The sequence below is a fragment of the Spermophilus citellus genome (assembly GCF_964194105.1).
Source record: "Spermophilus citellus genome assembly, chromosome: 2".
Classification (NCBI taxonomy): Eukaryota; Metazoa; Chordata; class Mammalia; order Rodentia; family Sciuridae; genus Spermophilus; species Spermophilus citellus.
Window position 1 is genome coordinate 191,942,657 of NC_138183.1, and position 17,902 is coordinate 191,960,558.

The 17,902-nt window shown below is 36.8% G+C and overlaps 1 protein-coding gene and 1 pseudogene across 4 annotated transcripts in view; both read right to left on the minus strand.

Annotated features, from left to right (window-relative positions):
• The window catches only part of UVRAG (UV radiation resistance associated), a 320,231-nt gene that overhangs the window by 147,305 nt on the left and 155,024 nt on the right, over positions 1 to 17,902 (minus strand). For all 3 annotated transcript variants that reach the window (XR_014017941.1, XM_081260421.1, XM_081260422.1), the window contains exon 8: positions 7,080 to 7,206. Coding sequence is in view for 2 of the 3 variants with exons in the window: in XM_081260421.1 (XP_081116547.1) it covers positions 7,080 to 7,206 (127 nt within the window). In the remaining variant the exon portion in view is untranslated. The remainder of the gene's footprint in view (positions 1 to 7,079; positions 7,207 to 17,902) is intronic.
• LOC308642279 (heat shock protein HSP 90-alpha-like) lies at positions 1,336 to 3,390 on the minus strand (annotated as a pseudogene). Its single transcript has one exon. The product of its transcript is annotated as a heat shock protein HSP 90-alpha-like (transcript).

A 17,902-nucleotide genomic window follows, 5' to 3' on the forward strand; every position in this document is an offset into this window, starting at 1 on the left:
GTTACAGGAGTTCAGTAAGAGCTGTTTCACAGAATTTATGTGGGATTCAAATGAATGTACTTTTCAAGGTTTTAGGTGAAATGAAATACTGAAAAAAGCACAGAACTTGAAGTCAAAACCCAGAACGTGAAGTTGAACTGGGTCCATATCTCATCTTTGCTCCCAATTTTCTGTGTGTTTCTGGCCAAGTCATTTACTTTGCATTACCTCATAGATAAAATGAAGGTACCAACATTTGCCCTACTTAGCTTTCAGGGATGTTTTGAGGATCAAATATGATAATCTTTATTAATGTTCTGACGTAAAGTAATACATATGTGTTATTCTAATTATCAAGAAACCAATTGTATTAAAAGTAGCTTCTTCCTAAAATTAACAATGCTTTCTAGGTACCACTCAGCATCTGTTTATGAGAGCCCTAGATTCTACTGAATACATTTTCTTAAGAACAATGTTATATATCATTTTTAAAACTCATCTGTATTTATTACTCTTGAAAACTGACTGTTGACTTGAGTACTACATTTTCGTTCACACGCTTTACTTTTATTTATTTATTTATTTATTTTTATGAGCTACTTTTTGAAAGGCTTTGTAAAACACCTAGGAAGGTTTATAGTTTTGTTCCTCTAAATATATTTCATTGGAAAACAAGTCCTGGAGAGTTTCTCCCAGCAGGTTGTTTCAGTTTAAATACTTGGTTCTAGAGGACGTACATGCACAGAGGGTAACTACAAGGGATAGAAAGTTTAAAACATGGATCATAACAAGATGAAACTCAAGCCATTTTAACAAATATTTTTCTTTTAAACATTGAGGTCTATAGTGGTACAAAATATTTCAGGTACAAATATTTGGTATGGTCTACTTAGCGATACAACTTGGTAGCAAATACTTTACGAAGTTAACAATAGGTTACATGTCTTAGAACAAACATCTCAACCTGGTTAAAAAAAGCCAGCCTGAAACTAGAAAAAGCATTACTATCTCTACTTTAGTGCCTAAAATATCATAGTATCACCTAAAGCAGGAAGAAATCTTATTTCTCCTTTAAGTAGTATGTCATGCCATATAGACTGTTTAATAAATGTTAACAAAAACAAAGAACAAAAATATTCCATGGAAACATATCAGGAATGACAGGGCTGGTGTTGTGGCTCAGCAGTAGACTCTCTTAGCATGTGCAAGGCCCTGGGTTCAATCCTCAGCACCACATAAAAATAAATAAATAAATGTATTATGTCCAACTACAACTAAAAAACAAATATTAAAAAAAAAAACATATCAGGAATGAGGGGAAGTAGGGAACACATGTATGAGTGGTTCTTCAGAAGCTCAGTCTACTTCTTCAGTGCTCAATGTGCGTCGTCTCCTTCCAGAGGCGGCATTTCTTCCATTACAGCAGCACTGGTGTCATCAATACCTAGACTAAGTTTGATCATCCTGTTAGCATGGGTCTGGGGATCTTCCAAACCAAAGTCAGAAGACCAGAGCATAGTTTCATACAGCAAGGTGACCAGATCTTTCACAGACTAGTCATTCTTGTTAGTCTGTGCCTTTTGCCTTAAGGTCTCAATAATGGAGTGGTCAGGGTTTATCTCCAGGTGTTTCTTTGCTGCCATGTAGCTCATTATTGAGCTGATTACAGAGCTTGAATTTCATGATTTTTTTCCATGTTTGCTGTCCAGCCATAGATGCTTGTAATGATACAGCATGAGGGGGTCACCAATCAGTTTGACACAACCTTTTTCTCTAAGATGTCCTTTATGATCTTGCAAAGGTTTTTCAAAAAATTTGTCTTTTTTTCCTTCTTGTTTCTTCTCTTCTTCATTCTCTGGAAGCTCTAAGCCCTCTTTGGTGACAGACACTAAAGTCTTTCCCTCAAATTCCTTGAGTTGTTGGACACAGTACTCATTGATGAGCTTGATCATATAGATCACTTCTAAACCATGCTTCAAAGACACTCCACACAGGCAGAGTCAGCTACCTGGTTCTTGGTCTCACCTGGGATACAGCAGATGTGTTTCTGGTTTTGCTTCATTTTGGTGAAACACTCCTTGAGAGAAACCATCTTGTTCCCAGAAGCAGACAGGGTAGTATTGTAACAGCTCTGAGAGCCTCTTTATCTTCTGCCAGATCAGTGAACAGTTCTAAGCATTTTTTTGAACCAAATTCTTAATGATTACTTTCAAAATTTTGCTTTGTTGCAACAATTCACAGGAAATATAGAGAAGATCCTCAGAGTTCATCACTCCTCTAATGAAGTTCAGATATTCAGGGATTAGCTCCTCACAGTTATCCATGATGAAAACTCTGCATACATACAAGTTAATGTTGTTCTTTTTCTTTCTGTTTTCAAAGAGGTCAAATGGAGCACATCTTGGGACAAACAACAACAACAAACCCCTCTAAATTCCAACTGTCCTTCAACAGAAAAATGCTTCACTGCCAAGTGATTTTCCCAATCACTGATCAAGCTCTTATACAACTCTCTGTACTCCATGTTAGTGATATCATCAGGATTTCTATTCCAAATGGGCTTTGTTTTATTGAGTTCTTCATAATTGATATACTTCTCCTTAATCTTCTTGTCACTATCCTTCTTTTCTTCTTCTTCATCAGAATCAACATCTTCAATTTCAGGTTTGTCACAGGCTCCTTTTTCTTTTCCCTCCTTTTTATCGTATTCTTTAGCCTCATCATCACTGACTTCTTTATCACGTCCCTTTTCCACAAAGAGAGTAATGGGATAGCCAATAAACTGGGAATGTTCTTCACAATTGCCTTTATTCTTCTTTTCCCCAAGTACTCAATTTGATCTTCTTTCAGATGAAGGACAATCTTTGTGCTACCACCCACTGGTTCCCCTATGTCAGTACTGACAGTAAAGGAGCCCCCTGCAGAGGACTCCTAGGGATACTGCTTATCATTATTGTGTTTGGTGATCACAGTCACTTTCTCAGCAACCAGACACACAGAATAAAAGCTGACACTGAACTGGCCAATCATGGGGATGTCTGTACCAGCCTGCAAAGCCTCCATGAAGGCTTTGGACCCACACTTGTCTATAGTACCAAGGTTATTGATCAGGTCAGCCTTAGTCATTCCAGTTCCAGTAACCACAATTGTGAGGGTTTGGTTTTATTTGTTTGGCATGAGATTGATGTGCAGCTCCTTCCCAGAGTCTAGCTTACTGGATCTGTCAAGTTATCATATCTGATTTTGTTCAGGGCACTGGACAACCTGGAAATCAGCTCCCACAGGAAGATCTCTTTGAGGAGAAAATGTTGATCATCAATAACATCAACAGGCAATCTCTGCTTGGAAGATGAAGGTCTTCACTTTCTCATCCTCCGTGGGCTAGTCTTGGGTTTGGGTCTTCTCCAGCATCTTGGCTGGGTTACTACATGGGCTCTGCAGTGTAGCAGCACCAGGATGCTGAAAAGCAACTTTACATATCATTTTTTTTTTTTTAAAGAGAGAGTGAGAGAGGGAGAGAAAGAGAGAGAGAATTTTTTTAATATTTATTTTTTAGTTCTCGGCGGACACAACATCTTTGTTGGTATGTGGTGCTGAGAATCGAACCCAGGCCGCACGCATGCCAGGCGAGCGCGCTACCGCTTGAGCCACATCCCCAGCCCTACATATCATTTTTAAAAACAAATTTCCAGAAACTAATTTTGGTAGAGTGTTGCTTCTCCAAAAGATATGGGGGTTGGGTTAGGACAAAAGACTGTAAAACAACAGAATTAATTAGTGGGAAAGTCCTATGACTTCAGACACCAATGAGGGGAAGTCTGTTTTTATTTTTTTAATTAAATATCATGAGTTAAATTACTAAAATCTTCCAGAAATGAAAATATATACTTAATACTGAAAAGATCAGTCACGACTCAGCTGGAAGTTGCTCTAGATCACAAGTTGAGAACTACCATCTCCGAGGTACAGGAAGGGAAAACATGGGTGTAGAGAGTAATAAAGTTCTTCAGAGTGATGGGGCCATTCAGCAAGTAAGCAAAATGGACAGAAATTCTCTATCTTCTTTCCAATAAATCATTCTGCTGCATTGGATTTTTATGAATAAAAACATAAAATATATAATAGGCACCTGGTTTCTTCCAAATATTTATAAAAATTAATTCCTATAGCACTATTATGGGCTGTTAGCCTTATGGAACAGATGTTTAAAAAGATGCAGAAGTTAAATAATTCCTTTAGAGTCAGTCTACAAAAATCAGTAGCAAAGTAAAGATTAGATATCATATATTAGTGATTTTATATTCTAATTGAGCTCATGGACTCAGAACCAAGTGCCTATATCATAGAATGTCTCTGGTTACTAGGTCAATCCCTATAATCTACTTTAATATAGGATCTACCAATAAATATATTTGATGATCTGCATCCAGCTACCTCCTCTTTCCCACTCCCCGGATGTGATCATTCCAGTCTACAGAGACTCCAGTGGGCACAGAGTGAATCCAACAGCACCTCTCTATCTCCTACTTACATGAGGAAACAGTGTCAACTAGATCCTAACCTTTTAATGATTCTAATATTTTCAGGGAAATACAAACTAATACTTATCTCAAAAACATATAAAAACTGGGGATGTAGCTTAGTGGTAGAGTGAATGCTTAGCATTTAAGCAAAGGACTGAATGCAGATGAGACATAGCAAAGCTTATTTAAGGAACTAAAAGAAGTTTAGTGTGGCTCAAGTATTCCAGTTGAGGTGAACCATAGGAGGCTTTTGTAAAGCATTTTGGGTTGAAATTTAATGGTACAGAAACCCACCGAAGTATGATATAAAACTGTTTTATTCCTATTTTTAAAGATCACTTCAGTTTAAAAATTTGTCATATCATACATATCCTTTGTATATGAAGTATGGTCCATAGATTAACAACATCAGTAGGACTAAAACACTTTATAGCAGCACTATTCATGAGAATGAAAAAGTGAAAACAACCCGAATATCGATTAATTGATGAATGGATATATAAAATGTAGTATGTACATATAATTTAATACTTTATTAAATTTATAGAAGTACTGATACATACTAACAGTATGGTTGAAAATATTTCAAAAATATGCTAAATGAATGAAGTTGCTCGTGAAAATACCATATAGTATATAATTCCATTTATGTGAGATCCCCAGAATAGGTAAATCATAGAGGCAGAAAATAGATTAGTGTTCCCTTAGGATTGGAAATAGGGGGAATATGGAATGAAGCCTAATAGGTATCAGTTTTCTTTTAGAAGAAATTAGCAAAAATTAAATACTGAGTTGTGAATACTGCACAATCCTGAGAATTAACTAAAAAAAGACTTAATAATATACTTTAAAATGGTGACTTATAGGTACGTAAATTAGACTTCAGTAAATATGTTTAAAATTTTTGTGCCAGGCATGGTGGCACATGCTTGTAATCCCAGTGGCTCAGGAGGCTGAGGCAGGAGAATCATGAGTTCAAAATCAGCCTCAGCAACTTAGGCCCTGAGCAACTCAGCAAGACCCTGTCTCTAAATAAAATATTAAAAAGGCTAGGGCTGGGATTGTGGCTCAGTGGTATAGCATTCGCCTCGCACATGCGAGACCTTCAGCACCACATAAATAAATAAGTGAAACAAAGGCATTGTGTCCAACTACAACTAAAAAATAATATTAAAAATAAAAATAAAAAGGTCTGGGATGTGGCCCAGTGGCTAAGCATCTCTGTGTTCAATTCCTGGTATCAAAACAACAACAATTTTTTTTTTGCAATTTTGATATCTTTGTAATATAATTAAAGTTAAACTATAATGAAATTACAATTTAATTATTTGATTACAGTGTCATCAAATTATAACAAATAAATAATCATAGCAAGAACTATGGTTGCAAGGTCAGAATTCTAACATTAACAAATGCTAATCTTTGGATCAGGCTTCTGGTAAATTTTTCTTCAAATGCAATATAATAAAAAATCAGGGGCTGGGGATGTGGCTCAAGCGGTAGCGCGCTCGCCTGGCATGCGTGCGGCCCGGGTTCGATCCTCAGCGCCACATACCAACAAAGATGTTGTGACCGCCGAGAACTAAAAAATAAATATTAAAAATTCTCTCTCTCTCTCTCTCTCTCTCTCTCTCTCTCTCTCTCTCTCTCTCTCCTCTCTCACTCTCTCTTTAAAAAAAATCAGTATTACTTTAAAAATTTAATTATATATCTATACAGCAGCAACATGTAGAAAATAAAACTTAAAGATACTTACAATAGTGTCATAAAATATAAAAAATCAAAAATAAATTCAATTAATCATGAGAAAATCCACATACTAACAACTACTTTATTTCAATAATGTTTTCTGAAGAAGATCTAATAAACAAAGAAATACATCATTTTCTTGGGACAACAGATTTATTGTAAAGATTCTATTAACCGCAACTATATTGATAAATATACTCAAAGCAGTTCCCTCAAACTCCTTGCAAAAATTTTTTTTTCTTTGTGTAGAAATTCAATGAAAATGCAAAAGGTCATAAAATAACAAAGATGAACTTAAAAAACAACAATATACTTAAGAACTTTAACACATATTAATACCTATTATAACATGAAGAAAATTCAAACGGTGAAACTGTGGTAGAAAACCAAATTAATGGAACAGAACAGAGGGTCCTCAACAGACTTAACAGAAGGCAACTACATATGATTTTATTTCTATAAAGTTCAAAATTAGGTAAAACCAATCTTTGGTTTAATATGTCAGAGTAATGGTTGATCTGTTTGGAGATGTACTGAATGGAAGGGAGGAAGTGAAGGCTTCTAAGGTTTGGGGGTCTTGGCAATGCTGTTTCTTGATGTAAGGGTCTACTTAGATGGGTGCATTCACTTTGTGAAAATTCAAGCTGTACATATGTATGTATGAATCTGTATACTCTTCTGTGTATATCAACTTCAAAATTCCTCAAAAATACTTTTAAAATTAAAGATTGTCCTATCAATATATTTATACAAAGATAACTATTTGAGCCTATGTAGAAAACCTACTGAATGTGGAAGTTACACTGTTTATATGGGGTTTCAACTCACCTTTGTCCTGTAATGCAATTTGTTGCTTATGCAGTAATGCTACTTCCCGTCCCAAAGCTTTCTTCTGTCTTTCCAGTTCATTGCGAAGCACCAAAATTTTTAATTGCAGGCATTCACTTTCTTTTTTCTAAGTAAATAAAATCACAGGTAAATTTATGAATAGAAAATTCATGACTATAAATAATTATTCATTAGCAATGTTTCAAATGAATAATGGTTTAATATTCATCAAACCTTAATTCTCAAGTAACTTAATTATCAGCCCTATCATTTTAATGAAAAGACTATAGAAATAAGCCAAGAATAAGAGTAGAAGCACATCTTAAGTCTAGGTATGGTTCTAAGAGCCCCAAAACACTACAAAATATCTTGGGTTCCTTTCCTGATATTGTAATACAAGATACAAAATTATTAGTAAAGAAAAAAATGTTTCAGTAATTTTAGCTCTGATCACCTAATAAATTCTTATCTCCTTCCAGAGGTATAAAATAGCTAATCAAAATTAAGATAGAAAAAAAACCCAATCCATTAAATAAATTAAAAAAGTTACCAAGAATTGAAATAAGCTGGTGAAAAACTTAAAAAATTCTTATCTCCTTCCAGAGGTATAAAATACCTAATCAAAATTAAGATAGAAAAAAAACCCAATCCATTAAATAAATTAAAAAAGTTACCAAGAATTGAAATAAGCTGGTGAAAAACTTAAAAAGAAAATAGTCAGAACATGATTCGATTTCTAGACAATGAGAAAGTCTGGGAACTAAGATGCACTATGCTATGGTCTTGTTGAAACAAGGAGCATGGAAAATGATTTCTGGAACTTGTGTTAAAAGTAAGTTATAGCAATCATTTCTCACCCCAAATGCTTTCTTCTTTATCTCTGAAATACTGATTCTAAACAGATGGTATCATAATCCATTAAAGACATTCAAGCCACAAAAACAAGAGCTATTTCCAATCATTATATTAGGCTTAAAAGTCTGTGAAATATGGCTTTACAAAGAATATTCCTAAGTAAATTTTCTGAACACAGTGAAAATTTATGAGGGACTTCTAGATGAATATTTATGAGGGATGTGCTCCTAGATGAATCTGACATGTTTTCTGCTTTCTGTGAGTTTAGATCTACTATAATCAAAAGACTTTTTGTCCTGCCAAACTAAAGAAAGAACGAAGTAATAAAGTCTAAATATATATCTCCAATAGAATATTAGCCTTAAAAAGGAAGGAAATTCAGCAATATGCAATAACAGGAATAAACCTTAAGAAAATTAACAAAGTGAAATAAACCAGTTATAAAAAGACATATGATGGTACCACTTATTAAGGACTAAAATAGTCAAAATCATAGGAACAGAAAATAGAATGGTGGTTGCCAGGGCTTGGAAGTAATCGAGAATGGGCATAGAGTTTTAAGTTTTACAAGACAGAAAGAGCTTTGGAGATAGATGGTGATGTTGATTGCACAACATTATAATGTACTTAATACCACTTAATTAGTCATTTAAAAATGATTGAGATCATAAACTTGATTGTGCATTTTATAATTTTAAAAATTGAGGAGAATAAGTCAGTGAGGTTGCTTATCATGAAAGAAAAAGAAACTAAGACAAAATTTGCTTTTTCTTCAGCAATCATATAGAGTGATCAGGAAGCCAAGGATCTTCTTTTATCACTGAAGGGAAAGAAAAAAACAGATAAAGTCTTAGGAAGTAACCTTTTTCCACAAAGAGCTAAGTGATCAATTTCTTCTAAAATTTTCCACAAAAAATGCATATTGAATTCTACCTAAGCAGAGAAAGAAAATAAGCAGAAAGAAAAGCAACTCTTCAGAAAAGAGGACTATGCCTGGCTGGGGGTTAACCTGTTCTATTCCAGGATACACACTGAAATTAGGAATGTTTTCAAGATTCAAAGAACTAAAATTACAAGTTAATACAAATACTAAGCTAATACAGGACGGCGTGCGCATACTGTGTTTGTGTTATGGTCCGTGTGCGGAAACTGGCCCATTTACAGAAATATATCAAGTAATTCAAAGCCAGAACTGTTGGCTTTCATTTCTGATAAGTAGAGTATATTAACCCTGCCCATGAGGGATCTGGTTCTGTTTCCTCTTAAATAATTCAAGACAAGTTGCTCAAAGATCTTAATATCCCATATCTTCTAATGGGTTTCTTTGTTCTATTTATGTGTTTATTCCAAGTGTGACTAATGTCACATATTTATCTCCCGTGTATCATTTTTATTTGGATTTTAGCTGTTTTTTTATACAACACTGTATCAGAACTGAAAATCACAAACGTCCATTTATTTTCAAGCACAGATTCCTATTTATGGGTCTTTAGCAAGAAAATCATGGGCAATATTAAACATTAATTTTAGAATGACAGTTAACCTATAAATAACACATTAATGGAAATGAATATTATCTCAGATCACACTGGAATTAAAAACATTACCCTAGGAATCATGAAGTTTCCAAATATATTCATAATAATACTGTTATGTCCTTTTTCACTCTCACTTTCTCATAAGTATAAAAGTAGAATGTGTCGGAATCTACAAGATTTGAGATATCACAATAGATATCACAATAGCAGATGTGAGAATCCAGGTAGTTTATTAAACTAGAAATGAACTTTAATGAAGTTAAATTCACAAAACTTAAAATAATGCAACTCAATTCATTTTAGAAAAAACACGTATTTTTCATAAAAATGTATTCTTACATTAACATAATAGATTATTGTTATTTTGAAATTAATTAGGTAATTAATTATTTAATTTCTAGTATAATAAATATCAATAGCATAACCCATGTTATTTTGAGATTATCACAAATGAAGAGTATAAAGGGGTCTTAAGATCAAAAAGTTGAAAATTGGTGTCTTAAGGCATATTTTATCCTCATGTATATTTCCTCAAACTGGAAATAATTAACAATCTAAAAATGTTCTAGAACTATGGAAGTTGTCCTAAAGTTTACCAATTGCTTTTTTTTTTTTTTTTTTAGCACGGGGGGGCTGGAGGGACCAGGGATTGAACTTAGGGGCACTCCACACTGAGCCACATCCCAAGCCCTATTATGTATTTTATTTGGAGACAGGGTCTCACTGAGTTGCTTAGGCTTCGCTTTTGCTGAGGCTGGCTTTGAACTCACAATCCTCCTGCTTTAGTCTCCCCATCTGCTAGGATAACAGTTGTGAGTCACCATGCCAGGCTTACAATTGCTTTTACATGTCATTTCTAGGATCTTTCCATTGTACTTACACCTTATCAACCCCTAAGAAAGAGAAAAGACTTCTTTACAAATTACTTCATCCTCTCCATTAATTTCATAGACTCAGTGGCAATATGAGGTCTGGAACCCTGGCCTAGCTAAAGAGATAAAGCACAATATATATAAAATAAAATGTACAGGAGTTTTAAATGCTAAAAGCTAGTATTTGAGGGTTCTGGAGACTAATCAATAGTGGCATTATTTTGAAGAGAGGTCAAAACTTGGTGTAAGCAAACACCACAGTAAATTTTCCCTTTTCTATGGCTTTGTTCTGAAAATGGCTGCAAACTTCAAAAGAAAGCCAACTTATCTGCCCAGATGGAATAAACAAAGGGAAAAAAATAAGATAATCAAGAATGCCAGGGCTGGAGATGTGGCTCAGCGGTAGCGCGCTCGCCTGGCATGCGTGCGGCCCGGGTTCGATCCTCAGCACCACATACAAACAAAGATGTTGTGTCTGCCAATAACTAAAAAATAAAATATTAAAATTCTCTCTCTCTCTCTCTCTCTCTCTCTCTCTCCCTCCCTCCCTCTCCCTCTCCCTCTCTCTTTAAAAAAAAAAAAAAAAAAAAAAGAATGCCAAAATGGAGGAACCCAGGAATGGGCACCCCAAATTCTGTTTAAATTCAATGGAATTCTCTAAACCCAAAACTACATAAGCATGAGATAAACAGAAAGCTGCCTGTGGCTAAGAGTAAAAAAAAAAAACAAACCAGAATCTGAACAATGCCCATTGGAGACATGACAGTTTAAGCTTAACCAAGTTAACTATCTGCTAAAATAAGAATATCACTCTTCAAAGTAATAAAACCTAAAGATTCTACCAAGTTACACTCACAATTTCCAGGATACTATACGATATTACCCAATATATGAAGAGGCAGGAAAATGTGACCACTCTCTAGGGAAAAAACAATCAATGTATATATAAAAACAATTCAGGCTGGGCATGGGGGTCCTCATCTCTAATTCCAGGGTGAGCCCGAGGATTGCAAGTTTGAGGCCAGCCTCACTAATTACCAAGGCCCTAAGCAACTTATTGAGACAGTGTCCCAAAATAAATGATAAAAAGAGCTGGAGATATGGCTCAGTGGTAAAGCGCACTGAGTTCAATCCCTGGTTCAAAAAAAAAAAAGATAAAATAAATTCAGATATTGGACAAATCACATCTTTAGATCCCTAATAAATACAATGCCAAAAAAATTCCTTATCATCAGATAAAATGCAACAAGATACAAAAAGGAAAATATATTTTAATCAATACAGGCTTATTCCAGAAATGCAACATTTAAAACTTGAAACTAAATTAATGTAGTTCACTACATTAGAGAAAATCATATGATTGGTTCAAAGATTCCAGAAAAAAATTGACAAATTTCAATATCCATTCATGATAAAAATTCTCAGAAACTAGAAATAAAAGGGAACTTCGTAAATAAAGGGCATTGCTAACATTATATTTAATGAATAAAGGATGAATTTTTTCCTCAATAAAACCAGGAACAAGGCAAGGAATCCCATTTCTATCATTTTTTCCCCCACTGAACTGATGTCCTAATAAACACACAAAATGCCCAGTTCAAACTTGTAGACATTATTGTTCACATAGAAAATCTCAAGAAGTCTACAAAATAATTATTATAACTAAATTAATATAACAAGTCTATAAGATACAAAATTAATAAATTAAAATTAATTATATTCTTATACACTAGTAATATATAAACAGAAAATAAAAATTCAAAACCAATTCTATTTGTAATAATACCCCATCTTTCCCCCCCAAAAAAACTCCACAAAACACTTAGGAATAACTTTAACAAAAGGCCTTTAAAATCGCTATAATGAAAGGCATAAAACATTAATGAGAAAATTAAAGAAAGATCTAAGTAAAATGGATACCTATCATATTCATGGACTGAAGAACTCAATATTGCTAAGATGGAAATTCTCCACAATTTTATTTATAAATTCTTATCAAAGGGGATCCAACATGGCCGCCAGCGAGGAAGCAGCGATTCCAATGTCTCCACATTAACGGGATCAGAAAGACCCATTGGAACAGCGGCACTCTACCTACTGAGGAACTTCCAGCAAAATTCCGTGAAGAGGGGACCTGCCGGGAATTGGTAGGTTTATTAGAAGTGTCAGTTTGTCCCAGACAAGTGGATCTTGACCGGCCACGCGGGCGCGGAGGTCAAGTCCCGCAGCCACCAGCCGCTTCAGAAAGCCGCCGGAGGCCCCGAGCGGCACGGCCCGCCCGAACCCGCAGACAGCACCCGACACCTCGCCGTCCCGAGAGGCCCCGCTCTCGCTCAGCGAACGGCCACTCCACCTGCCCGGATCTTAGCCACGCAGCCGCAGCTGCCCGGCTCTACCGGCAGCCCGGCGCAGCAAGAAGTGTCCCCGCCTGGCCCAGCAGATAGCCCGTACCCTCCCAGATCGACTAACAGCCCCGCCCACCCGGCAAACAGCTCCCCCCCTGAGACAGCTTGAAGGGAATCTAACCAACCCTTTACAAAATGGCGAACTGGGAACTAAAACCAGAGATTGTGTCAGACCAGAGACAAACCAGTTCCACCCCTCCCTTCGGACACTCCGGGAAGGAGCCAGGGGCCCGCCATAGCAGAGAGGGGAAGTCACCAAAGTTCGGCCAAAGAGATTCCTTCCCAGCGGAATCTACTTTAGCAGGTGTGTGACTCCCACCCACATCAGATACAAACAACCGGGAAACTTCAAAATCTCTCCGTGGGCGTGACCCTAAGGGCCAAAGGACTCTTGACCCCCAACTCCCCCTACTGCCAGTGACGAGGGCGTGACTGTAGGGGCAGAGGGAAACAGAGAAGACTCCCCACCCCCAAATCCCCCAACCGAGAACTGAGAGGGAGTGACAGTAGGGGCGGAGGGAAACAGAGGACACTCCAGACCCCCAACTCCTCCTACCGCCAGCAGTGTGGTTGTGACTGTAGGGGCTGAGGGAAGTAGAGGGGATCCTAGACCCCCAAATCCTATTACCTCCAGCAGCGACACCAATGGTCTTAGCTGCCAGATTCCGAAGGTGTGCCCACCAAAGGGGTCCGGAAAAATTAAACAACTGACTCCCAGACTACAGCTCCACAGCACTGGGGCTTAGATGAATGACAACGAGAGCGCTCAGTAGTTAGGGAAATAGAGCACTCGGTGGGGCTGAAAGTGTAACCAAATCCTTGGTGAATTGCCTCCGGAGAGCAGGACCTGGCTGGCTGGCAGGAGGATGGGGAGGAGGGGCCGTAGAAGTGAAACGGCTCAGGACCAACAGGATTGAGAGACTCCCAGGAACCGCCTTACAGGGATTGTTGTTGACACATTGAGGGCAAAACTCAGCCCAGAGGGCACAGCTTTGCCTACGGGAAGAGAAGAAAATGGATCTCTAAGACCTAATTTTATTTGCTATTTCATTTTAACTTTTTCTCTCCCTTTTCCCTCTCTCTCTCCCCTTCCAAGTTTTACGGCTCTTTCCATTCTCCTCTATGCTATCTATCTCCCTCTCCTTCTTTCCTTTCAAGAGCACCTACCTTCCCCTTCCCCCCAACTTTCATCCCAAGCATTACGTCATCCATTTCGCGTAACTGTCTAAAAACAAATAGGTGTGCGCCCTTCCCCCGTGCCTGCAAGGTAGCCGGACCTGCAACCCACCAGCAGGTCACGCCCAGCAACCTGGGAGTGGCAGAGCCGCCCCACGCGCCTGCAAGGTAGGCGCACCTGCTACCAACCAGCAGAACAGACCTAGGGGCCTGCCGATGTGGTAGGCACAGCGCCCCAATTGGAGGAGGAGCAGAGCCCCTGCCGGCGCCTGCGCGGGAGACTTAGCAACTATACAAGAGTAATACAAATACACAGGGGGAAAATTCAACAACACAACAGTCTCAGTAAGCAGAAAGAAATGCGAACAGTATGAAGAGACAAGGAAAGAAAGGACCACAAGCAATGCAGGTCAACTCAACGTTAGAAGAGGTAATTCCTGGAGCAGATGGAATGTCAGATAAAGAGGTAATTCCTGCAGAAGATGGAATGTCAGATAAAGAATTCAGGAGATCAGATGATCTGGAGTCTCAAGGAAGACATTAGACAGCAAAATCAGACAATGAAAGATCTCTTCAACAATGAAATACACAAACAAATCCAGGAAGCAAAAGATCAACTATACAGGGAGATAGAAGTTATAAAAAACAAACAAACAGAAATCCTAGAAAGGCAGGAAGCAATAAACCAACTTAAAAACTCAATTGAGAATACCACCAACAGAGTAGAACACTTAGAAGATAGAACATCAGACAATGAAGACAAAGTATTTCAACTTGAAAAGAACATAGACAGCTCAGCAAGACAGTTAAGAAACCATGAGCAGAACATCCAAGAGATATGGGATAACATAAAGAGACCAAACTTAAGAGTCATTGGGATACAGGAAAGTATAGAGGTCCAAACCAAAGGACTGAGCAATCTATTCAATGAAATAATACGAGACAACTTCCCAGACTTGAAGAATGAGACAGAATCCCAAATCCTAGAAGCCTACAGGACGCCGAATGTGCATAATCATAAGAGATCCACACCTAGACACATTATAATGAAGATGCCCAACATACAGAATAAGGAGAGAATTTTAAAAGCTACAAGAGAAAGGAAACAGATTACATTTAGGGGTAAACCAATCAGGATAACAGCTGATCTCTCAACACAGACTTTGAAAGCTAGAAGATCCTGGAATAACATATTTCAAACACTGAAAGAAAATGGGTTCCAACCAAGAATTGTGTATCCAGCAAAATTGAGCTTCAAGATGGAAGATGAAATTAAAACCTTCCACGATAAACAAAAGTTAAAAGAATTTGCAGCTAGAAAACCATCTCTCCAAAAAATCCTCAGCAAAACATTACAGGAAGAGGAAATGGAAAATAACAATGAAAACCAACAGTGGGAGGTAGGACAGTAAAGGGGGGAAAATAATCAAAGAGGAAAACAAACCATATTCAGTAACATAAATAAACAAATATGGCTGGAAGGATAACCCATATCTCAATAATAACCCTAAATGTTAATGGCTTAAACTCACCAATTAAGAGACACAGGCTAGTAGAATGGATCACAAAACATGACCCAACAATATGCTGCCTACAGGAGACGCATTTGATAGAAAAAGACATACATAGACTGAAGGTGAAAGGTTGGGAAAAATCATATCACTCATATGGACTTCGGAAACAAGCAGGAGTGTCCATACTCATATCAAATAAAATAGATTTCAAGCCAAAGTTAATCAAAAGGGATAAAGAGGGACACTACATACTGCTCAAGGGAACCATACACCAACAAGACATAACAATCATAAATATATATGCCCCAAACAATGGTGCAGCTATGTTCATCAAACAAACTCTTCTCAAGTTCAAGAGTCTAATAGACCACCATACAATAATCATGGGAGACTTCAACACACCTCTCTCACCACTGGACAGATCTTCCAAACAAAAGTTGAATAAGGAAACTATAGAACTCAATAACACAATTAACAACCTAGACTTAATGGACATATATAGAATATACCACCCAACATCAAGCAGTTACACTTTTTTCTCAGCAGCACATGGATCCTTCTCAAAACAGATCATATATTATGGAACAGGGCAACTCTTAGACAATATAAAGGAGTAGAGATAATACCATGCATCTTATCTGATCATAATGGAATGAAACTGAAAATCAACGATAAAAGAAGGAAGGAAAAATCATGCATCACTTGGAGAATGAACAACAGGTTACTGAAGAAGACATTAAGGAGGAAATTAAAAAATTCTTAGAGATAAATGAAAACACAGACACAACATATCGGAATCTATGGGACACATTGAAAGCAGTTCTAAGAGGAAAATTCATTGCATGGAGTTCATTCCTTAAAAAAAGAAAAAACCAACAAATAAATGATCTCATACTTCATCTCAAAATCCTAGAAAAAGAAGAGCAAAATAACAGCAAAAGAAGTAGAAGGCAAGAAATAATTAAAATCAGAGCTGAAATTAATGAAATCGAAACAAAAGAAACTATTGAAAAAATTGATAAAACTAAAAGTTGGTTCTTTGAAAAAATAAATAAGATCGACAGACCCTTAGCCATGCTAACAAAGAGAAGAAGAGAGAGAACTCAAATTACTAGCATACAGGATGAAAAAGGCAATATCACAACAGACACTTCAGAAATACAGAAGATAATCAGAAATTATTTTGAATCCTTATACTCCAATAAAATAGAGATAGTGAAGGCATCGATAAATTTCTTAAGTCATACGATCTGCCCAGATTGAGACAGGAGGATATAGACAACCTAAACAGACCAATATCAATTGAGGAAATAGAAGAAACCATCAAAAGATTACCAACTAAGAAAAGCCCAGGACCGGATGGGTATACAGCAGAGTTTTACAAAACCTTTAAAGAGGAACTAATACCAATACTTTTCAAGCTATTTCAGGAAATAGAAAAAGAGGGAGAACTTCCAAATTCATTCTACGAGGCCAACATCACACTGATTCCTAAACCAGACAAAGATACTTCAAAGAAAGAAAACTACAGACCTATATCTCTAATGAACCTAGACGCAAAAATCCTCAATAAAATTCTGGCAAATCGGATACAAAATCATATCAAAAAAATTGTACACCATGATCAAGTAGGATTCATCCCTGGGATGCAAGGCTGGTTCAATATACGGAAATCAATAAATGTTATCCACCACATCAATAGACTTAAAAATAAGAACCATATGATCATCTCGATAGATGCGGAAAAAGCATTCGACAAAGTACAGCATCCCTTTTTGTTCAAAACTCTCGAAAAAATAGGGATAACAGGAACATACCTCAACATTGTAAAAGCAATCTACGCTAAGCCCCAGGCTAGCATCATTCTGAATGGAGAAAAATTGAAGGCATTCCCTCTAAATTCTGGAACAAGACAGGGATGCCCTCTCTCACCACTTCTGTTCAACATAGTTCTCGAAACACTGGCCAGAGCAATTAGACAGACGAAAGAAATTAAAGGCATAAAAATAGGAAAAGAAGAACTTAAATTATCACTATTTGCAGATGACATGATTCTATACCTAGCAGACCCAAAAGGATCTATAAAGAAACTATTAGAGCTAATAAATGAATTCAGCAAAGTGGCAGGATATAAAATCAACACGCATAAATCAAAGTCATTCCCGTATATCAGCGACAAATCCTCTGAAATGGAAATGAGGAAAAACACTGCATTCACAATATCCTCAAAAAAAAAAATAAAATACTTGGGAATCAACCTAACAAAAGAGGTGAAAGACTTATACAATGAAAACTACAGAACCCTAAAGAGAGAAATAGAAGAAGATCTTAGAAGATGGAAAAATATACCCTGTTCATGGATAGGCAGAACTAACATCATCAAAATGGCGATATTACCAAAAGTTCTCTATAGGTTTAATGCAATGCCAATCAAAATCCCAATTGCATTTCTTGTAGAAATAG